The following is a 24,446-nucleotide window of genomic DNA, read 5'->3' as shown; positions in this document are numbered from 1 at the left end:
TGGCAGTGCAATTTTCAAAAAGTGCAAATCCAAGTGGCTATAGAAGGTTCATAGCCTCTGTGACATAACCATGGTTCATTTTGTGATGATCCAGGATCCTTTACTTGTGGTGATCCTTGTTTCAACAGAGTGACACTCTACAAGGAGATAAATAAGCCTTTGTGGCTGTATCCTGGCATTAAATATAATTTCTGACTAGTAAGAATTTTGAAAGGTCTGTATATGTAAATGAATCAGCCTGATTCACACTTCTCAGATTAATACGCAGCTCAGATTGCAGTTAGGCTTGGGCTTTTGTCTTTCTTCAGATGTTGTGATACACATTTTATGTGCCCTTTGATACATTTTTTGTATTATTGTTCTTAAAACAAAACCTTAGAATGGTGCAGAAATGGGTTGGAATGGACTTATGAGTGAGTACATATAAAACTGAAACAGATGAAAAATCCATCCATCCCTGTTCCTTATTATTCCACGGTACTGAGTGGCAGTACTGCCTTTGGAGATTTAAGTGATAAATTTTTAAAATCTCTTTTATTTTATTAATTCTTTTTGTAGAAGAAAAGAAGGAAGCTCAGAACGTCAGACTGCTTGCCATGGCACTTCATAAAGATGGACTCTATACAGCTGGAAATGTATGTAAGGCACCATTTGGTAGAGGACTGTAGCCTCATTGTGAGTGCCAGCCAGCCAAACTCCAATGTTAGCTTTAGTCCTATGCTAATTGCAGGTGTGCGGGTGGCGCTGTGGGTTAAACCACAGAGCCTAGGACTTGCCGATCAGAAGATTGGCGGTTCGAATCCCTGCGACGGGGTGAGCTCCCGTTGCTCTGTCCCTGCTCCTGCCAACCTAGCAGTTCGAAAGCACGTCAAGTGCAAGAAGATAAATAGGTACCACTCCAGTGGGAAGGTAAACGGCGTTTCCGTGCACTGCTGTGGTTCGCCAGAAGTGGCTTAGTCATGCTGGCCCCATGACCCGGAAGCTGTACGCCGGCTCCCTTGGTCAATAAAGCGAGATGAGTGGTGCAACCCCAGAGTCGGTCACGACTGGACCTCATGGTCAGGGGTCCCTTTACCTTTACCTAATTGCAGGTGTGCAAGCTGGATTCAGACTGGAACAACATTGAGGGTCAGAGTGTGAAAGCCCCCAGCTACCCCTAGTCCTGACCTGTTTGGAGCTCTAAAAATAGCTATTTCTGCAAGAAAAAATGTGCATTCCAGAGCAAAGGATGTGTGATAGGATGAGAGAGAGAGATTTGCCTAAGGTCACATAGTAAGCTCATGGTGGAGATGATATTCAAATCAGGGACTTTGTAGCTCAGTCACTTAGCTGCTATGCTACACCGACTCACAGGCATCAGCCACACCCTTCTGCTAATTCCCCACCTGCTGCCATAATATGCCATCCTGGAGTTGCACCAAATGTAAACACAGAAACTTGTTGCTTATACCTAAGTCCTAAGATCCAAACTAGACGTAAGGCATTGGAGATGGTGAGTGGATATACTGTATTGGCCCGAATATAAGCCACACTTTTTTCTCGAATTTGGTTCGTGAAAAGTTAAAATGTGGCTTATATTTGCAACCTTACCACATGGCTCCCCCCCCCCAATACCAGGAAGCAGCCCAGGAGTGCTGGGAAGTGGCACACTGCCCACCTGCCACTCCCAAGCGTCCCCCAGCTGCCAGAAAGAAGGGGGTGGCTGCCAGCAAAGCAGCACGGCTCCCTCCTCCAGAGAGCAGTTCGGGAGCGCGGGGCAGTGATGTGCGAGCTGCCATATGGAAGGGGGAGGCCGCCTGCAAAGTGGCGCAACCCCCCCCCCCCGGAAGCAGCCTGGGAGCGCGCAGCCCACATGCTGCTCCCAAGCCTCCCTTGGCGCCAGTTGGGAAGGTAGCGCTGGGAGTCAGTAGTGCTGGGAGGTGGGCCGCATCCACAAATAAACCTTGAATTTTAAAGGTGTGGCTTATTTGCAGGTGCAGCTTATATTTGGGCCAATACCCCTTAATTATTATTACTTCCTTTTTTTTAAGTAGCCACAGGATGGCAAACAAATTTGGTTGGGGCTAGAGCACTGACAGAGGGAAGAGGTTAATCTTTCTCCCTGCACCATGATCCCAGTTTAAATTGCCCCTCTCTAAGTTGCTGTTTTCCCATAAGGGGTTAAAACATGTACATTTTCACTAATAGTGTGTTGGGAGGGTATTATTTAGATAATAATTAGGAAATTAGGAAAACAGGATTGGGAAAACACTGTCAGGAAAACATAGGATCGGGAAAACACTGTCCCTATTTAATTCCACCTAGTTGGTTGCTATGCTGTCTTGCTAATTATGCTTTTAAAGGTGTGTGTCTGTTTTTGCCTAGGATGGCGTTGTGCGTTTATATAAAATCAAAGGCAACAGTTTTCAGATGGAGGACTGTCTGGAAGTGGAAGAGCCCATAACAAATCTTATCTTCTCCCCTGACTACTTTTACTTATTAGTAGAAACAGAAAAGGTATATTGTGAAAGGCAAAGTTGCTGATAAATGGTTCCTACCTTAAATTGGGATATTTTAAAAAGTGAGCCCATAATCAGTACAATTTGTGGTCTATCACACGCAACGGAAGTGCAGCTATTGTAGGAAATAATCAAATAGTGCTGGATACTGATTTTGCATCTGATTTTAATCTTTGCCTTAACATGCAAATGAAGATTGAGGTATGAAATTCAGAAGATTAATTCATATATCTAAAATAAACTTTTAACCACTTACCACAGCTCTGTAATTGGGAGCAAAAATGCTGGGGGGAAACCCATGGTTGAGTGTGTATATGTGTGTCTCTGCTTGCTTGAATATGTGTGCATGCCTGCTTGCCTATCTGCTCACCTCTGTATATCTTTCTCTGCCTGCTTGAATGTATCTGTGCTTTTCTGCTAATATGTCGTTCCCCCACTGAGTGAGTGTGTGTGTGTATCTATGGTGTGGGTATGTGTGTCTATTTGTATATACATGTGCTTTATTTGTGATTAATATATGGGGTATGTGTGCTTATGTGTTGGTTATGCTCACTTTGGTCACATCCACATGGCATTTGGCCCCTGGAAGGATGGCAAATCCTCAATGTGATGCTCAGGTTAGCCACTCTGTATCAAAGCCCTGGAAAGATAAGATGGCTTTACCTGGCACTGAGAATATAACATCATGGGCATCCATTGAGACTCTCTGGGCTGAGCATTCCACAACCATATTGGCAGTCCACCACTGAAAAGTCCCTTCCTTTAATAGCCACCCACTACACTTCACCTAGGGACGTGGGTGGCACTGTGGTCTAAACCACTGAGCTTTTTGGGCTTGCCAATCAGAAGGTCGGTGGTTCAAATCCCCTTGACGGGGTGAGCTCCTGTGGCTCGGTCCCAGCTCCTGCCAACCTAGCAGTTCGAAAGCACGCCCAAAATCTCCCAGCGGGAAGGTAAACGGTGTTTCCGTGCGCTGCTCTGGTTTCGATGTTTTGTTGCGCCAGAAGCGGCTTAGTCATGCTGGCCACATGACCCGGAAAAACTGTCTGCGGACAAACACCGGGTCCCTCAGCCTGTAAAGCGAGATGAGCACCGCAACCCCAGAGTCGTCTGAGACTGGACTTAACTATCAGGGGTTCTTTACCTTTACCTTTTACACTTCACCTGGCAGGGGCACCTGGAGAAGGGCTGTTTAAAAAGATCTCAGAGTCTGGGCACTTTACACCTATCTTTCTTCTTCTTAGAAAATAGCTACCAGCATTTCCTCATTGTGCTCTGCCATATTAGCAGTAAATCAGGATCAAAAAAGTAGTCAAATGTCAATGAAATTGCATGTGGTTGCTACAGAAAGCAAGTTGTTAGTGTGACAGCCAGTTTTTCAGTCCTTCATGGAAATGCATAAAATAATTGAATCATATAACCCGATGTTCATCAATTTGAGTTCAAATCTACTTCTCAACATCTAAAAAAGAAAATTGAGAAAGATAGGTGCATTTTTCTCAAAGAATTTAGGGTATGCTTTTTCTGTCCTCATAATAGATTATCATATCCACTTAACAGGGATCACTCTTCGCTTTTAATCCTAACGATAATGAAGAAGTTATCAAGTTAATGGATGCCAGTATAAGCCATTTTGTAGGAGCTGAGTTTCTTGTTCCAGGAAACAAGCACTGTGTGGTAAGGAACTCTTATTTTCCAAATAACAGAAGAGAGAAACCAGTGTTTTTTAATGCACTATCACAACCTTTGCCAGCTTGCAGTCCTCCAGATATTTTGGACTACAACTTCCATTAGCTGTAGGAATTGTGCTCCAAAATAGCTAGAGGCCGCCCAGTTGGGAAAAGGCTGCACCATCATCTTGTGAAGGCTATTACAATTCAAGATTCCAAATGAGATCCGAAAACCTATTTCCATATTGATTGTCCTACTTTGATGTTTTTATCCTATTCATTTTACAAAGCACTGTAAGCAGTTGGATAAGGCAGGCTGTAAATAAAAACTAAATACAGGCAGTGACCATTTTTGGCTTGTCCAATTGACACGCGATCACTGATGCATGGGTCCTTTTGGACCCAGAAGAGGGCAGAATGGGGGTATAATGGGGCAGGGTGGGTTTATGCATGCTCTGCCAAATGTATGTGGGGGCTGGGAACAAAACCCCTGCACAAAAATGGTCACCACCTGTAACAAACAAATACAGTGGAACCTTGGTTGTCAAACTTAATCCATTCTGGAAGTCCGTTTGACTCCTGAAATATTTGAAAACCAAGGTGTGGCTTGCAACTGGCGCAGGTGCCCCGGAAACAATAGCCGCCAGCTGCATCGGACGTTCGGCTTCCGAAAAATGTTCAAAAATGAGACCGCTTCTGGGTTTTTGGTATTTGGGAGCCGATTTGTTCGTCAACTAAGCTGTTCGAGAACCAAGGATCCACTGTAACTAACTGGCCTTTTTATTTCAATGTATATAAGCCGTGCAGTGGGAGCTGTGCTAATGAGCCTTGCTTTAGTCCTACTGCTAGAGAAGGAAGAGGATGAGGCATTTCACTAGTAAGCCAAACATAGGAGTAGGCAGGGTTGTGCTCTCCAGACCTTGCTGGACTCCAATTCCTGTCGTTCCCAGACAGCATGGCAAGTGGTCAGGGATGATGGGAGTTGAAGTCCACTATCTCTCTGTATACTGAAACTCTTGGTGCAAAGTTGTTGCATCCCTTTGGCAGTGGTAGGTAGTTTAAGCACCACCTTTAGATGTCAGGCCTCTTACAGTTAATCTCACATGACTCCCTTTTGAAATCGGTGCTTCTAGACTGTCACAGTTTTGTGAGAGGTATTCAAGTTAGGTTTGTGCAGTTCAACTAGATTAAAGGTCTCTGCCATCCTAGCACAGCAAATCAAAAGAAACTGGCCTTATGTGGTTTAGCGAGTAATAGGGAACTGCATTAAAAATGGTGGGACGAATGAATTACCAACAGGAAGCCATATAAACATGCTACAAGCAAATCAGGATGAATGCAAAATGATTGCCCATTGTTGCATAACTGCCCCGTAAACAAATAAGGAGAACTGCTCACTAAAATCTGGAATTAGTGTAGCCACAAGTACGCCCTCAGTCACAAGGTGTATTAGCTTGAGTGTCAACAGATTGCTAACTTACTTATTTTCTCTAGGAAATCTGTTTTGTTTTGTCTATAATAATGTCCTGGGGGGGAGACCAGATAGATTGGATAGCGCATCTTTGTGTTTAAATTTGGAACTGCTCTAGTAACATAGAAATGGGGTTTAGGATCTGATATTAAAAGCCAATGGGTTGCATGAAGCAAGGATCTGAACCCTCTTTCCTCCTATGGCTTAGCACCACCTTGCCCTTCTCACTAAATACTTTCTCCCTCTTCAGAGCCAGAGTAGCATCAGCTTCAGGTTTCAGAGTCCCAGATAGGAGTGCCTGGAGAGTAGTGCTGATGGGAGATATCCCAGGAGCCCGGCCGGAAGCTCTGAATTTCTCACTCGCAAACTTGCTTTTGCTTTTAAAGTTGGATCCAGCATACAAAATTGCTGCCATTACATCTGTTGGCTCTGAAGTAAACTTGATCAGTGCAAATAGAGCACACTGGTGTGCATAGCTAGTATGTCAAGTCACCAACCTGATTTATTTTCAATTGTTGCTTACAGCGTTTTCCCCTCTTATATTGTAGTCTGTAGCAGGATCAGGAGAGGTACATGTTTGGCAGTTGGAAGATGGTGCTTTTGTCAGCAAGCTATGTCTACATACCTTGGTATGCACAAACAGAATCTGAGTATGTAATTAATGAGACATTTTATCTGTTGTCTTATTCAAGCCAGCAATACATTTGGTCCAGCAGAGAACTAGAGTTTTGAGAGAGACCAATATTATTTTTCCTAGTAAAACAGTCTATCCAATAGAGCTTTTGGTATAGAAAAACCAAGAGTACTCTGATGGTACTTAATGAGAAAAATGAAAAAGAATATGATATTATATATATGGATTCACTGTTTGCTATTTTACAAAGCATGCTTTTGAACTTCTATGGAATTTTAAAAACATTTCTGAAGCTGTTTCATATGCAAATGTGTCAAGAATAAAACAAGAAGAATTATGTTAACTAAGTATGGCCTAATAATGATCCATGCATGATTGATAGGATTCTTTTTCGAAACCCCATAAAAGTAACTTGCACTTGAAAAACTAAGAATCCTTGTCATTGCCATAAAATGTTTCTTAAGATCCTGTCACGGTGAAATTCACTGTCATTTGTTCTTTCCATAGGTCACGGCAATGGCCTGTAGCCTTTCATGTTCATGTGTCACAGCGGGAACTAAAAAGGGCCAACTTTACTTTATAGATCTTACTGCCATTGAAACGCCTAGGGTGGTTCACCGAGTTTCCATTTCTGAACATCCTATTCAATTTTTGCAGTAAGTATATTGAGAAAGCAGAGCAAAAAAGACTGCCTGGGCTCAAACACAAGCAGGGGGCCCACCGGATACAAAGGGGTCAGCAAACCCTTTTTGGAGGGGGCCAGTTCACCTTCCCCCAGACCTAGTGGTGGGATGGACTGCGTGCGTGCGGTGGAGGCGGCTTCTCTCTCTCTCTCTCTCTCTCTCTCTCTCTCTCTCTCTCTCTCTCCCTCCCCAGCCCCTCTCCCACCCCAAACCTAAATCCGGCCCTGGTCAGGCACCAGCAGCCCCTGGGGGGAGTGACAGATGCCGCCATCTCCCTGCCATATCAGTTGCCATATTTCAAGACAAAAACAATACTTACCGGTAATTAAGCATGGCAGCCCCCATCCTCTGGAACTCTGCCTATTTAGATCAAGTAGGCACCGTCACACTACTATTTTGGGTGTCTGCTAAAAGCTATTGTGTTTATACACACCTACTCAGATGCTTAGAAAATTGGAGTAACTTTAGTCTGTTAACTTATGTATGCTTTAAAGTAGGGTTATATTTTTTTCTTGATTTACTGTTTTATCATTTGTAAACAGCTTTGAGGGTTTTTTTTTAACGATCAAGCAATGTATACTTTTAGTGAAATAAATAGTTAATAAATAATTTTTGATGTACTATATTTGTTCCTTTTCCCTCTCAAGCTATGAACAAAGTGGTCAGTTTCTCATAACGTCAACAATAAATGGATATATCTTTATTTTAAATGCTCTGCCCACGGAATCATTTCAAGTCCTTGGATACGTAGGTAATACAGTACGTTCAAAATTCATGGATATTTGTTGACTGCATATGCTGGCTGCAATATTTGCAAATGGTAATGGATATTATTTCCTGAGCATTTTTTAAAAAGATGATACTCTGCAGAAACTGAAGGTTTTACTTCAAAATAATAGTTTGTCTTAAGGCTGAGAGAGAATATCATCCGGCCTGTATACTATCCACATTTAAAGGAAATTCCTTGACACTGGATTTTTGCTAGCACCCTGTGAATATTTGCTTTAGTTTCCTTAAAAATAAAGAAGTGTCTGCATAGCTTCTATAGCTACAGAAGAAAATCTGAAAACACTATGGCAGGTAATTGGGGGAGGGGGGCTGTTTCCTAAAGGCTCTTTCTGTTCATTGGAATTTTGAGGACCAACTCAATTTTTTTAAATGGGTTAATAATAGAACTGATATATATCCACTCATTGTGACCTGGTGTATCTATCATGCTAATTTCTTTTTGGGGTGAGCAAGCCTAACTTTACGCATAACACCCTTGCACAAAGGAGCTGTAATGGGCTTCCTTGAGTTTTTAATAATAAAGTGGTGAAAAGAACTGTTATCGGAACTCCTACATTATTTTATAAGACTGAATGCATTTGTTAGGTCCCCAGTTCAGATCAGGGTCATGGTGCTGGCAAAGAGAGATTTAAACCAGCTTTCTAATTCTGGTTTGTCCACCTTCCAAGCTGCAGTTTGCAATATGCTTAAGTTGTGTAACAAATTACAAGTGATTAAGAGTGCCTTCAATTGGGACTAGGTTTTTATGTGTATATGTGTGATATAAGGTTGACTATCTTCTACTTCCAATGTTGCTGGGAATCAGAAGTAGGAAGTGTGCTGTTGTAGTAAGGTCCTACTTGCAGGTTTCCCATAGGCATCCAATTGACTATGGCAAGAACAGGATGCCTGAATAGATGGGCCTTGCGCCTAATTCAGCAGGGCTTTCCTTATGTTCTCAGGTTTTTCCCTGTAGAGAAATAGTCACAGACAAAGAGGCCCTAATTTCAAAAGCTAGTCTACCTACCTCTTTACTTGGTGTTACCTTCCCAGAGCTCCTAATATATTGTACGCCAATAGAAGGAATATATCATTGTGATTCTCTACCTTGCTTGAAATACTGATTTCTCTTCACTTTAGCAATGACCAGTGAGATTCTTGATATAACTTCAGTCTATGATCTAGAAAAGAATTCAACTGAAGTGATTGTACTCCTTTGTCCACCGGAGATCAAAAGGGCACGAGTGGAGATATTTAATCTTCCTTCAAAGATTGTTCTGGGTAAAAATGAAATACCGTGTGAAGTTCTGCTATAGTTGTGTCCTGTATTAGTCATTTTTAAAAATCAAATATGCTAACTGGAAACCCATTCTCCAGGTGTGGAGCCCTTCCTTGCCAAAATGGACCATCTACACACGGGGGTGGGGGTGGTATTAGCAGACTAATGAGAACCCCAAGGTTCACAACAGTACAAGCATTATTTGGGGTGGACTCTAAAGAGGGGAGGGAGAACAGGACTTGCAATATTCTGTGATCATGAAATGCTGGCTAACTGGAGGCGGGAACAGAAAACTGGAGTTGGGAGGGTGGGAATGGAATGGAACATCCTGGGAAGGGATGTGGCTAAGCAGGAGTACTCTACCACTCTGCACATTTCGTTGTGGGTACTTCTAATTCTTTCTCTCTGTGTAGGGTAATCACAGAGAATGAAGGGAATCTAGCGTAGTAGAACCAGGAACAAAAAGCAAGAATATGGAGAAAGCCTTTGCTTCTTATCTCCATAGTGTCTCATTTATAGGGAGAAGTGTGAGGATGCACACTTTGGGCTTGTCTACACTTCCGCTTGTCAAGTGCCAAGAAAACATGGGTCCCAGCTGTTCTTTCTTTGTCCCATGCTTTCTAGGCATGGGTCTGAGTGGTTTAGCTGTTGTCCTGCCACTTTCCCCTAGAAAACCAGCTTTTTAGTGTTAAATCGGAGCAAACATCAATCCAGAGAAAGCCTGATTGATGTTTGTTCCAATTCAGCAGTAAATGGGGTTTTTGCAGGGGAAAACAGAAGTGTGGATGAGTCCTTTGTACAGATATTCTAGAGATTCAGGCTATAACTACACATTTGATTGAGAGCCTGATCTATGTACTTAACACTTATCATGTGCTTTTTACATTATTATTTTTAGTGAGAGATAACTACTGACATGGAAGTAACGTCTTTCTCTCTTCCCCACCCCACTATGAATCTTTTTTTTTTCCTGTAGAAAATGATGAGTGTATCAATGAAAGAGGGCAGTTGAAAGAACGTGTCATTCAGACCCGTGGGTATGAACTAGAATATGCTCTAAGTTCTGTGGTCAAGCGGAAGGACAGCACGGTGTTTGGCTATGCTACCCAGGCACCTTTCATCTGCAAATACCATCTTACGTCAAAGGTATGATCCTATTGGACAATAAATCAGGTGACTTAAGGTGGTCAACCTAGATGTGAAATTTGTTAACTGCATTTCCATTTCTTTAAGCTCTTAGAATTCACAGCCTTGGAGCCTAACAATCTGGGCCCTACAGCAGTAGGAAGAGGGTTTAACTCCTACTCCCATTTTCCTTATGCACTCCCCAGTTTTCCAAATCTGACACTTTATCCTAGATAAGTAGCTATGTGTACCTTTCTCAGTGCATCTACCATCTTCTTGCAGGATGCACACTTGTAGTTCACAGGAGCCTCGTGCTTTGCATCAATAACAATCTCTGTGTTCTTAATGCTGGCCTCAAACCAGTCTGCTGTGCTTTTTTGCTAAAAGAGGACATAGCTGTGTTGTAGGTTGCCTCTTCGATGTAGTTCTACCTTTCTTCAGTGCCAGTGCTTGTTCAACGGTATCAGAGAAGCATTCACAAAGTTCAGGTATGGCTGTTGTAGAAGTGTTGATTTGAGGCCACACTTTCTTCTTTGTGCTATCCATCTCTTTGGCTGGAGATGGATCTTGCTCACCACTAGGGAGTGATCCAAGTGTAATAACATGTCCAAAAAGGAACTAGCTCCAGTTCATGATCTTTCATATACAAAATGAAGTAGTTCCTTCATGTTGATTTCACAGTTCAAGTTCATCCAGTTGGTCCTCAGTAATTTTCCTCAACATTCAGAACGTTGCAAGCTGCTGTGGTGAAGTATAAAATAATCAAGTTGGAAGTAACTTAAGGCTGTGCATCAAGGGAGAATGAACTTGAAGATGAACTTGAAATTGTTCAGCGTCCTGCACCAAAATGAATTTAATTCTCATTCAGTTCACCTGCCAATTACGGGAAATACTTTCAGGCATAGTTCAGAGATTTCTTTAACTAATTTAGGAAACTTCATTAAATCAATCTATTTAATTCCAAGCACTGATGACATCACTGGCACATGCCAGGGCCTGGCAGTCTCAGTCCCTGATTGGCATTCGCATAGTAGATAGGAGATTTCCTGCCATGCTTCCAAGGCTCTGTTTGCAAAGCCAAGAGCTGTAGTGGGGTCTATTGGGTTGACACTGAGCATCTAGGGAACCTTGTACTCACAAGAACTTCACGGGGCCAGCAAGACTGTAACGTCTTGGAGAGCAGCTCCAATTTCTGCTTTACATTTAGTACTGGTGAGTTGTATGAAATACAGAAGCGACTTGGTTTCTGCCCAAGAGAACTACATGTAGGGTTGGCAGTAAAACCTACTACAAACAGCAGTCCCCATAAAGATTTAACATAGCCCTGTCTTAAGACTTAAAAATTGTCCATCCTCTTATTTTCTTTTGTTTTCTTAGCTATTTTACATGAGGATTCTTGAATACTACCACAATCACATCTGCTATGTAATGTTACCTGTTCAATTCACAGATAACCTGGAAAGACCAGCCAATCATATTTGCAGAGAAGACGACACCAAGCAAACAGTTTGGACGGGGTTTCCTGGAATTGTCAGCACATGGCAAGTGGTTAGCTTCAGCTTCAGAGAGTGGCCTCTTATTTATCCATGATGCTTCAAATCTGGTATTTGTCATAGTGTGGCTCCCATTAACCTTTGCTTGTCAGAAGCATTTCATAGGTGCTTAAGCTAACTAATAAAATAATCTATGCAGCTTAATCTTTCATGCACGTATTATTCCAATTTTAACCTCTCCAGTAACACTATTAGTGCTACTAATAGCAGACTGCTGACAAAAGAATATGCATTTTTATCTCACTGGTCTCAGTTAAAAATAAAATACCACTTTCCCCCCCTTTCATTCAGTGATCTGTTTACAAACGAAGCAGTCTTTATAACAGAACAACATGCTCACATTAAAATTTGTGCATAGTGTTACTGTTTCTTCACATTTCTATTATTTGGGTACAACTTAATTTAGCTTAAGGCAGGATTGGGTCTTACCCATGGCATGCAAATCTTTGTGTTTTGGCTCTGGTTCAGGCAGACCAGAACACAAAGGACTGGAGGCAGGTGACATAACCTAAGATAGGAGTTCTGAAGATGGCAGATGGGAGAAAGGAGGATGCACGAGTTCAGCAGCTTCTCCAATGGCACGTTGTACAGACTAAGTTGACTGTTGTCAGAGCTTTATCAGTGGGTGCAGACTGGCCTTTGAGTTCAGCTGATCTTCTTTAAGTTCATCCTGAAACCATAAGTCATTGTTGAGCTATGGAACTCTGTCATGGTTTTGCTGAAGAACCACCCTGAACCACATTGAACCATGCTTAAGAAACTAGGAGCTAACCATGAGATGGTGTGCTTTTTGTCCCAGCTCCTCCCTTGTCATGCATGCAATTCACCAAAACATTTCTGATAACCTTAACCATGACAAGGGGCTGTATTTATCAGTTTCAACCTAGTTAATGAGAATCAGGTTCCCTCTTAACCAGGGTTTGCACACCTTCAAATTCCAGTTAGCATTAAACATGGTGCAGATATAACCGTTAATCATAATTAAGATTGTCATGGTAAATATGCATAACTTGCAATCTGCTGGAACCAGAGGCCTTTTTTGGTATTATTCTGAAAAACGTGTGTAAGCGGGGGGGGGGGGGGGTTGCACACTCTAGCTCCCCGCTCCCCCCCCCCCATGCCTATCTAATCCCATGTTGAGCATAAAGGTCAGTTTAGGTTTTCTAAACCTGCTTTTAGTAGCTTCCCCACAATCAGAATCCTAGTGTTATCAGGGTTCCTGGTCACAAGCAGGCTTTTAAGCACATTCAGCTGAGCATTCTGTGAGCCCTCCTTCAAACCTTCTTGTGAAACATGAGAAGTTTGTGGATGGCATGGGTCTCACCAGAACATGCACAGACATTGAAGATGGGGCTGGTGTGCAAAATCCCCTACGCAGTGTTAAAACACAGAATAATGCCTATACAGAGCTAGGATCTTACTTCTTTCCAGGTATGAAAGAGTGAAGTGTTTCCTGCACTTTCAGAGCTTCATCTGCCACATCCATCAGTGAGAAACTCATGTGCATGTGACGCTGTAAATCATGGCCTTTGTCTCTAAATTAATATTCAGCTTTTCTCATTTAAACGTGAATATAGTGAACCACATACCTATTAAAATGGACATGGCTGCAGAATGTGTTTTAGATGCATTTATTTCTCTGCTGTAATCCTTCCAAAACTCTTTGGTCTGATGGGGTACAGATTACAACAATTAAATAAACTGGTCAAGTACTGACATAATGTTTCCAATCTCTCTTGTTTTAAAAATGAACTTTAAAAAATTATAAAAGGAGAACAAAATGCAAACAACATTAAACATACTGATATAGCTGGGGTGTAGTGGCGGAGGAAAACTAGAATGGATAAGATGAAGGGGAAGAAAAGGGAAAATAATACCCTCCATTAATTCATGTGCTGCATCTTTCATCAGTATCCAAGGCATCGAAAAATTACTTTATCCTAATCTTCTAAAACATATCTTCTCCACAAACTTCATTGGATCATTGGGGGTCTATGTACCGTCACTGTTGTATTGATGTACTGTATATAAAAAAATTAAACCAAATAGCATAAAAAACATCTGATTTAGATTTTTCCTAGTTACTTTTCATTGATATGTGAGATGCTCAGAGAGAGCTGTATCCCGGATTCTACCAGCCCAATCTCTTCACCATAATTAAGACAATAAAAGCAGGCTGCGGAATCTCAATGTCCCTCTCTCTAGAAGGAATTCCTTGACTATCAGGTAACAGTGGTATTTTTTCTCTCTTCCTGCTTAAGGAGGTTCTGACTCGTGAATACTGCCATTCGTATCATGGACAGGGAATCAGATCTTTGGCATTCTCACTGGATGGCCAACATATTCTTGTAAATGGCATGCAGGACGGTGCACTTGTTTGTCTGAAATGGAAGTATGTATAAGCTGAAGAATGCCTGTATATGACATAAAACAGCCTTTCAGCAATTTCATTAGGCTATCGTTTCCTATTCAACAGAGCAATTTAAATACTTTTATATACTTATATCTCTATTATTTGACCCCAAACAACTAGTTTTATGTCAGCTAAAGAAGGGCAACTAAGGGTCTCTCCTGCTTTTTTTGGTAGGTGTGTTTTCTAATGTGTCATTTACAGTATACTGGATTTCCCCCACATTTTTCTGCTTTATTAGGTGTTCTGCAGTGCTTCTCAATGTTTCTATATTATTGCTATCTGAGTGGCGATGGAGGGTGGGACTCTAGCACCATAGCAAAAGAAAACCTGCATAAAAATTGTGAAGTTGGTGGTGTAAAAATTTACAGGATTCTGGGAGGAAGTAGAGCAACATGCAGTGAATGGAAATGGAAACTGCAGGTGCAAACAGTATTGAAAGTGGGAATGCATATAACCATCATGAGCACAAATCACCATGAATTGCAATAAGAAAGATGTCTGGAATGGCTCTAATTTAATTGACATGGGCTACTATCCTGACCATTTATTTTTGAGCAAATAAGCATTGGATTTAGATATAACAATCTTTTGATCAGTCCATTAATTATGGTGGTACAACCTTACCAATTTCCTAGTCGTTTAATTTCTCTCTCTCTTTTTTGCAGGAAACTGGGAGAGCGCAAATCAAAGGAGGCCACTGACTTCGGAGCTTACCTTCTTAACAACGTACTCGACAACTATATTTTCCAAGGAAATGCACACCTAAAGACCATGCCAGAATGGGCAGTGACATCAAGTCCCATATTTAAGTTATCATTGGATAGCATTTCTTCTCAGGTTTTAAGACTTTTTAAATATACTAGTGTGGTATTTGAAACATAGGTGCTATATAGATCCGTGATGTGCATGTATGGAAGTTGTGGATGAGTTACAGTGCATCCTCAATCTGTTGTTAGAGGATGTGTGGAGAAAATGACTGATGAATGCTCTGGATAAAGTGATGTGATTGGTGGAGGTATTGCGTGAAGCTGCCATAAACTAAGCTTAGTAGGAATAAAATACAGAATTGATGAATATATATGGAACTGGGTATGTTTGTATTCTCTTTCACTAGATTTTAGGACCATCTTCCTGTTCAGCTTATTAGAATGATGAAAACTAGTGAAGACTGGCAGCTCACTGGATGACCTGTATTGTCAAGTTGTTGGGGAAGACAAAATGAGATAGCCAGGGCTTGACATTCTTGCTCATCCCCCTTGCTATGGTGACAACCATGTTCTGTTGACAGAGCTAAGCCTGAAGCTTCCTCCCAATACTGGAGCTACAGAGGAGGGAGCCCAAAACATGAGCAGGTTCTGCAGTATGTTTTAGATCTTCATTTCCCGCATACAAGCAGAAAGCAAAACAAATGGCTACCTTCATACTCTGGTTCTGGACAATGGAGAGGCTCGTCTCTGAGCCTTCCATGCAGTTATAATGTCTAATGTGCTAGAGCAGTGTTTCCCAACCTTGGGCCTCCAGCTGTTTTTGAACTACAATTCCCATCATCCCTGACCACTGGTCTTGCTAGCTAGGGATGATGGGAGTTGTAGTCCAAAAACAGCTAGAGGAAAGAGAGCCCTGAATGCTTCCCCCAACCCTCAGAAGCTCTGAACTGCAGGGAATTGGCTGAGAGTTCATTTGTTCCTGACCTCATTTTGTGCAGCATGGTATCAAGGATAAAACCCCACCCCATGAGGCAGGGGCATGCCCTAATTATGAGAAGTTTGTGACTGGCCAACATGGCCACCCAAAGGATATTGACTCATTGCAGTAACCCAACGATAAGCCATTCTGAGCTCTTTGAAAGAATGGTAAGATAAAACTGATAGAGGCCATGGATCATCATTCAGTCCCACTTTGTATTGTCCTCCATGGCATTATGCGTCTACTGTTGTGATGATGTTTTAGTAAATATAACGCTTAGTATAGTTCTAATCCCTTTAGAAGCAAGGAAATGTGATGAGTGGCAAAGGTTTGTAGGGCTAGGCAGGCCCCAGACCAGCATAATAGTGAACTTAGTTTTCTGATTAGTTTCTATAAACAATCATTTTTATACGGTAATTGTAACAACCATGGTAGTCTGCCACCAGCATTGACAAATCTTGTTGGGAGTCTATGCAAAGCAAGCCTTATAATAATTATTTCATTTATTCAGATTTATTTAAATTTGCACTCTCCCATCCTATAAGAAAAATTAAGAGAGCAAATGTTAAATATCTTAAAATGAAAATTCAGTATACAAAATGGAAATCAAAAATACAGTACTAACACATTTTGGTGGCTGAAAATTCTGAAGATAAATCGATAATAGGTCCTGTCTTTATTTCTTTTTTAATATAACATTGCAGAAGGCATCATTTATTGATACAACAGAACAAGATGAATACTTTCTTCTGACTCAAGCAAAACCTGAAGAGAATACATGGTTGGACCAGAAAGCAGAGATGGTAATTTGTCCAGTGCTGCAATAAAGTCTCGGTGGCAACTGAAATGTGTTTTGGTGTCGTGCTGCTCTGTTTTTAAAGCTGCCCCAGTATCAAAAAACTGGTAGAAATCGCTTGGGAGTGAAAACCGAGCAGCTTAGGCTATGTATGTACCAATGCCCCTCTTTTCATTTCTGTTTGATTCCTCTTTAGACCAGTTTAGGCATTACCACTCTGGTTGAAATAACATGGTTTGCTGAACCGGGAAGAAGCAACAAACTTGAGAGCCCACTCCTCCCCAGTCACTTTTTCTTTTGTATGCCTAACTGCCTGATTTATTTGTTTGCTTTGACATCCAAACCTGCAAAACTGAGCCACAGTTTCCCAGTTTGGATACCATAGGAAATCATGTAGTCTGCTCCCAAATGAGAGGATTATGGAAAGGCAGGAGAGGGTGCTCAAATTCATAACAAATTCTCAGTCCAACAAACCAGGTTTTGTTGGAATGGGAATGTGGTGTCTGAACCAGATCTTTGTATCAGAAAATTCATTTGCTTCTCTCAGGAAGTTTGCAGTCTGCACCATTAATAGCACAGGATTACAAGTGATTGGGACACTTACTGTCAAGCAAACCTGCTGGTTGGTCACCCAGTCATTCACCACTGGCGCCTGTCCTTATTTCTGTTCTAGCCAAGTTTTTTGACTGAAACTACAGGCAGTAAGATTTTCACATTATAATCTCCATTAGAGCTTACCTGTACTTTATTTCATATATCTAGAATCACATTGTTAGTTACTTAGCAGCTCCCTCAAGGCATAGCATCTGTTCCTGGCTACTTCTTCTCTGCTCTTGGTCATTACCAAAAAATTCTCAGTCCTACCCCCGGAGCAATGTCATTTGGTGGGGGAGGCAGCCCTCATGTTCTTGTATTGTACATTTCATGTAAGCCAACTTGAGGATCTTTCTATATCAAAAAATACAGGGGTGCTTGAAGCAAAACAGGAAGTGCTGCACTGCTGCCAGCACCACTATACCTGCTGTGCCAATTTTGAGAGATCTCACCTGAAATCAAGCCAATGTCAGCATCACTTCTCCACAGGCAGAGGTGGAAGGGCACCTGCAGGGGGTTTCCGCTGCCTTAAGTGGCGGCCTCACCCTGCCTGATTCAGAAAGATGGGTTAGAAATCAAATGAATGATTAATAAACAAACATCTTTCCCCCCCCCCCTCTCTCTCTTTGTCCTTCTCTCTATTACATCCTAGGCTATGAATGTGGAATCCAGAAAGTTTCATGGAAAGAGAAGAGAAGTAAAAATCAGAATTAAACAGCTACGCAAAAAGGTGTGTGTTGACAGATTTTCAGAAGCATTTTCAGGGCATTGCCCTTTAGCTTTTCCATAGCCATAGATAACACTGCCCATTTCATAGTGACTTTTAAACATAGCTTTAAATCCATTCTCTGGAGACCCTTAACCTGAATAGGAACCATTATCCCCTAATGACTGGGAGCTAATATGGGCAGAAAAGATCAAATGGGTCATTTTCACAGAGTCAAAACTCAGTTGCAGCTGCTTATAAAGGGCATTTAAGAGCAGACCCGCATCTAATGTGCCACTTGGGGAGGAATTTCAAAGCCTGCATCTTTATTCTGCATTTTATCACAACATACAAAAAGCGAGCCTTGCATATCCTGCAGCAATAACGTAGGCTGAGCAATAACTTAGGCTGAGGTTTCCACTCTCCAAAAGTGGAGAGGACACTTTTGGCTGGAGTCAGATGCTTATTCCAACTGTCTTGCACTTGGGTTTCCTTCTGCCTTCATGAGATAACAGTTTTGATGTGTTCTCTTTAAGGCTGATTTTATTACAGTAGGTAACTGGATGTCACTGTAAATGTTTCCATTTGGTTGCTGCTATGTGCAAGTGTTGATTACCACATAGACTGGCATGATCATGTGGAGTTTCTTTATGCCAGTGTCCTATGTTCTGCTGCTCTACTTTTTATTATTTGATATATTTTATTATTACAATGGTTTCTGTCACTTATTTTAATGACTGCAGTCCTCCAGGGTGTTTTATAGCAGGAAAGTGTGATGAGAGCAACAATATCCTTCACTTTTGGTGGTGATGTGCCTCTGAATACCAGCTGCTGGGAAGCACAAGGCAGAGAGGGCTGTTGTGTTCAGGCCTGTTTGCATGCTGGCCTGATTATTTATACTAGTGAACATAACTAGGACCATTGTGGAGAATCTTCGTTTGACAGAACCATTCCAGGAGATAAGCAATTCTCACATGTTATGGCCTCCATTAGGGAGCACCACATCATGGAGCCATTTTGCCCTTAGACATTAGAGATGGCAGTGGTTGTCTTCAAAAGGGAATGTTGTCTTCTCAAAAGGGAGTATAATGCCCAATAATAAGATCACGGGAGGCATATGGGTGAGTGTCCAAGCTGCAAGTAAGAGCAGAGCCAAATGCCACATATTGGAGTCAATGCAATGCAATAAACCCTGGAGAACTTACAGAGGCTGTAAGTCACTGTCATGGACATGACTTCCCACAGTCAAGATGAGCAGTCTGAGTGGGGGGATAGTCAGAAGAGGAAGAAAGAGACTTGCCTCTTTCTCAGCCAACCGAAGGCAGTGGATTACAGCCCCCCTTCTCAGAAGGAGGAGAGGCTACTTTATCAGTGTAGTGAGAGCAGGCTGGACGGAGGCCAGTTGTCTGAGGAGCAGCCGTTAGTCACCTAACACGGGAGGGGAAACTCTTTGTCAGAGGAAGAGGTGGGAGATAACCCTGAGAGTCCCAGGGCTCACAGAAGAACAATAGTCAAGGAAAGGCATCAATCGAAGAAGAAGAGGGGGGCGCTTTCGTGTTTCCTGTTGAAGGCGCAATTTGAGCTCAGATGCCTCAGCTTCATCTTGATGGACGGTTGTTAGTGTGATTAATGGCTGAGGTTAATGGCTGTGTACAATAAATCTTCTTGTAAATACAACTATTGCGTGCTGATTATCTGAGCTGGCAGCCTGCCAGATCCTGACAGTCACATAGATCCCAAAGAAACAAAAATACGATCAGTGCATTTCCTTATTGAGATATTCCAGAACAATTAGGCAAAGAGGATGAACTTTTCAGTTATCCCATTAACAGTGTACAGTGGTACCTTGGTTTTCGAACATAATCTGTTCCATAAGACCGTTTGAGTTCCGCAACGTCCAAAAACTGAAAACTCAATACGGAAGCCTCAATACAGAAAACTCAATATGGAAAACTCAATATGGAAGCTGTGTGGCATGTTCGACTTCCAAGGCACATTCAAAAACCGAAGCATTTACTTCCAGGTTTTCGGCGTTCAAAAACCGAAATATTCGAAAACCAAGGTGTTAAAAATCGGAGTACCACTGTATTTGCACCAGTGTAAGTCTACACAGCAGGACCAGCAGCACTTAACAATGCTGATCAAGTGTGTGTTTTATGGGTTCTAGCTGCAGAATTTGTCTGATAGCTCTTGGGGTTGCTTTTCCAACACCTGCATGGAGAAGGAGCAGTGTCTGAATCATTCCAAACTTTAAATGCACAATGTACCTCCTACAGTTTCATAAGTAGGTAGATATTTGCTGATATTAAAAGATGGAGATGCAGACTTCCCAAATACTTCCCAAAGTGGAACCACTCAAAGGCTGTTTGGCTTTCTCATCCATGTCCGCTTTATGTTTGGACAAGCATGTTGCACCTTCACTTTTTACAAACACATTTTGAGCCTCCCTCACTAATACTTTATCATTTAAAAAAACAGATTCAGGATATGATGTTTGAAAATGCAATGGTACCAAAAAATGAGATGCTGGAGCAATACGAATTCAATCTGGACGTAGAAGAACAAGACAGACAGCAAGTGCATAGTGAAGCAGAAGTGGCAAGGGTAAGGTGAACTTGTGGGGAAAGATTGCTGCAGAAGAGAAAGAAACATTGGGGACAGAGTAAAGAACTAGAACACAGGAACACCAAATGCTGGCCGAAGCTTTTAAAGCTACCTAAGGCAGGGGTGGGGAACCTGTTCTGGTTGATGGGCCAGATCCTTATCCCCCTACCCTGGGAGAACCAAACTTGGCAGGTGGCCAGCTGTATCCACTCCACCACCAATCGGACAAAACCCACAAAAATCAGCACACATTCTTATCTGCAGGCAGTTATCTTAACAGGACAAACAGACTGACACAGGCAAACAGCACACCCAGCTCTTGCTGGCTAGGAGATCAGGCCAGACAGGGAGCAGGGGTCAGGGTGGTGCAAACCAGCCCTTTGCTACTTAGTCTTCCTGTAGGTTTGCTTAGCACATACTAATATATATATGATTTTCATGTAACCTAGTGGAATTTGTATCCTTCTCATTTGTTTTTTCTATTATAAAAAAGGTAAAGAAGGATATAGAGATGGAAAATCTGGCCAACTGCTATTTACGTGAGATCATCAAACAAGAGTGTTGGGATACCATGTCGGTTAAAGGGCGTTCAGTTAAGGTAACATCTATGGACTTTTTCTTTCAGCTTGGTCCTGTTGTAATTAAAGTACTGAAGTAAAGTAATTAACACAGCAATTCTATACATGGCTACTTGAATTAAGGCCGTTTGCTTTCAATGATGCTTACTCCCACATAAGTGTACATGCAGGATACTGTCCCATGAGCCAGAAGATCTCGTGGACAAAACTCAATAAAATATTAATAGTAAAAGAATGACAGCAAAAACTATTGGAATATGCAGAAATGGCGAAACTCACCCGAAGAATAAGAAATCAAGATAACAGAGTCTTTAATTTAGACTGGAAATCGTTTATTGAATATTTTAAAAATTATTGTGAACAGATACAATAATTAGCAGGATTAATGTAAAGACGTGCAGTGAGATAAAACCAATTTTGAATGTATGAAATAATTAATAATTAGGTGTAAATTAGGAGATGCAGTTAAGACATGAATTTAAGCAACTGCAGAAAGGGGGCGAGTGAGATCGAAATGGGGTATTAGAATTTGATGTAAAATGGGAAATGATAAGTAAAATTTATATAAAAAAAGAGAAATCAGAATAAACATAGTAGGAGTTAAAAAAATAAATGAATGAATAATAACCAATTTGAAAACTATGCTAATTAGGAGAGAACTAGACTCAGTTCTGAGTCCAAATGACATGACAAGCTATGATAACTCAGAAGCAAAAGCTGCCAAACTCCTCCTCTCCATACATGAAGAGGGGGCTTGCTTTGGCTTGTTCCTGCTCATTCACATTGCACTAAATTGTAGTCTAGCAGGCTGTGCAAACACAGCCCAAATATTAGTTGCATTGTATCATATTGACTTAAAAACTCATACGTGGGGGTTTTTTTCAGGCCAGAGATACTGATCATATCTCAGACAGAACTGATCAAAGGGGAGATTTTTTTGAAGGATCTAGAGAACAGGGCAGCCTAGAAAAGCTCCAGGGCCTTGGTGAAAAATGAATTATGCAATCTCTTAGTTTGTCTGGTCAAATTGTGGGAAGTTTCCCAGTCCCAACAGCCCATAGTTGTTGAATGAGAAAACCCCAGGTTCAATCCCTGCTATCGCTAGGTGGGGCTAGGGAAGTATCCTGACAAACCTGGAGAGATGCTGCCAGAGTATACAACACTGATAGGGGGACCAATGGTCTGACTCAATATGATAACTTCCCATCTTCCTGTGTAAGGCTTCTCCATATTAGCAGGTTATGACTTTGAAATCTTAATGTTGTTATAATTGGCAGGAGCTGACATTTGGATTGTTGGTGTAAATTTTCAAATTAATGGACAGAGATTGCACATGTCTGTGTTGAAAATTTTCTTGAAGTAACATGAAAGAACCTCACCCACAGAATCTTTATTTCCCCCTTCTCCACCCAAAAGGCCTTCCACTCATCCTGCGAAGTTCAGAATTACCCAATGAAAGAACAGAGTCCGGAAGAACAGTACATGTTGGAGAGAGTTTGTTATTTAAAGAAGATTGAATCAATAGATCTAAAGGTAGAATCTCTTTACCGCCACCAAAAATAAATCCCCATCCACATGTTCAGATTATGTAATAACCCTAATGTTCAAGGCCATCCTCTTAGAGGTTTCCCATGCTGAATGAAGTGATATTGTTTATTATAAACCTTACACCTCATAATTTAGAATTTTGCTCTTAGAAATACTCCCTCATTAGCTCTGTATCCTTAACCATGAATTTTCAACAATTGCATCTACTATGTGTCTGAGCAATACAGACAGAAAACTCCTATGAACAGTACATATGAAACATAGCAATTCATGTTAAAATACTCGATCTCCTTGGAAACATATAACATGGAGCACAGAAGTCAGTATTCCCATGAGTTCAGGGTAGTTGCCCTGAGATTACTGCTGCCCTGACTATTAAATAAACTACTTTTGTCAGAGTTTAGCTCCTTGAATTCCTGCCTTTTTCATCTGAGAGGTTTCCATTAATCTTTTAGGGCCAAAACAGATTTTATGTTACTCATTGATAGCATGAGTAGCATCTGTGATGGGGGCCACTTTGGATCAAAACAGTGGGATGGAAGAGAGTAGGAACATGGTCCTGATCAGAATCCCTCCCTCCCTCCACTGCTCCCCCGGCAACTCCTTTGTGCATGAGAGCTTTCCTCCAAATAAAAATATCAGTTGGGGCTGGGGGTATGCAGGTCAAAACTGTGGGACCGGGGCCAAAAGGTTAAAATAAATCTCCCCCATCCTATAGCCCTAATTCAGATCAGGGCCCCCTGCAGCTCCCATTTACTTTCTGAAAATTTGTGCAAAGAGTTGTTGAATGAGAAATGTCATTTCTGTTTGAGGCCAAAGGCGTAATGTATACTATTATTAAGGATTCACTGTTCATCTCCAGAATTCCTCTTCATTATGCCCTTCCTTTATTTCTGCTTTTCCCATCCCCAAACACGAAGAACTCTAAATTAGACAACTGAGGCTAGTAGCAAACACCTGTAATCTGAGGCATGCATCTAATGAAGTAAGCTTGTCAAATACTCCTGAGCTATGTAAACTAATCAAATTTCCACAAACATTGTTTCTTTATTCTATTATTGGCATCTTTTCTTTTTCCATGAGACTCAAGAGAGGCTCCAGGGAATCCCCCATCCAAGCACTGAACAGACCCAGACATGCTTTGCTTCAAAATGTTTGCTTGCCATGTGCCTTCAGGCGATGCCCTGTTCATTTTGTTTTCAGGCGCTCACCTTGCATATATGTATATTTTAATCTGAAAAACTGGAATTGTTTCATGCCAAATTCTCGGATATGTGTTTTGTAGGATCCATATGATTTTGGCACAATGTGTTCAGTTGTTCTAAGCTGCTGTGTTGTTTTATACATATCTAGCTTCGAAGGCAAATCGTTGAATTTGAATCTCAACCTTCAGTCATTGAAGGGGAAAAGACAGAGGAAGGGGAGAAGCAGGAAGAAGAAAAAGTAGATGCTCTGGTGGGGAGCCTGAGTTCACTTTATGGTGGAAATACATCAACTTTATACCACCAGCTAGAAGTGCACACTCGAGAGGAGAAGATTAATCAAATTCTATTGCTACGGGTAACTTTTTCATAGGTGTTTGCTTATTATTTCATTAACTATATCTAGTCAAAACTGCTCTTCAGTGTCCTCTGATGGGATAGGGGTTTTTGCTGCAAAACTGTTCATACTATCTTATTTCTTTGGAATTTTGATCCTTCATTTACTTGCTTTTTTATACTCTCTTTTTTATAAAAGGGAATGACAGAATGCAGGCCACATAAGCAACAAATGTGGCTGCCCCATTATCACAAATTTTGCTTGGAACCTGTTAATTGCTCGGAACATGCTAGAATCCAAA

At 41.4% G+C, this 24,446-nt stretch overlaps 1 protein-coding gene across 1 annotated transcript in view; it reads left to right on the top strand.

Moving 5' to 3' along the window:
* CFAP43 (cilia and flagella associated protein 43) overlaps positions 1-24,446 on the top strand; it is a 45,155-nt gene that overhangs the window by 8,792 nt on the left and 11,917 nt on the right. Inside the window, exons 8-24 of the mRNA XM_028730344.2 lie at positions 559-635; positions 2,365-2,496; positions 4,059-4,175; positions 6,188-6,268; positions 6,781-6,929; positions 7,604-7,707; positions 8,865-9,005; positions 9,980-10,149; positions 11,579-11,731; positions 13,943-14,073; positions 14,760-14,931; positions 16,485-16,583; positions 17,823-17,900; positions 20,355-20,480; positions 20,974-21,078; positions 22,475-22,591; positions 23,960-24,166. Coding sequence (XP_028586177.2) covers positions 559-635; positions 2,365-2,496; positions 4,059-4,175; positions 6,188-6,268; positions 6,781-6,929; positions 7,604-7,707; positions 8,865-9,005; positions 9,980-10,149; positions 11,579-11,731; positions 13,943-14,073; positions 14,760-14,931; positions 16,485-16,583; positions 17,823-17,900; positions 20,355-20,480; positions 20,974-21,078; positions 22,475-22,591; positions 23,960-24,166 — 2,159 coding nt within the window. The remainder of the gene's footprint in view (positions 1-558; positions 636-2,364; positions 2,497-4,058; positions 4,176-6,187; positions 6,269-6,780; positions 6,930-7,603; positions 7,708-8,864; positions 9,006-9,979; positions 10,150-11,578; positions 11,732-13,942; positions 14,074-14,759; positions 14,932-16,484; positions 16,584-17,822; positions 17,901-20,354; positions 20,481-20,973; positions 21,079-22,474; positions 22,592-23,959; positions 24,167-24,446) is intronic.

This window comes from Podarcis muralis, chromosome 6, assembly GCF_964188315.1.
Source record: "Podarcis muralis chromosome 6, rPodMur119.hap1.1, whole genome shotgun sequence".
NCBI classification, from domain to species: Eukaryota; Metazoa; Chordata; class Lepidosauria; order Squamata; family Lacertidae; genus Podarcis; species Podarcis muralis.
The sequence above is the reverse complement of the archived record's forward strand: the minus strand, read 5'-3'. Positions and strand labels throughout refer to the sequence as shown.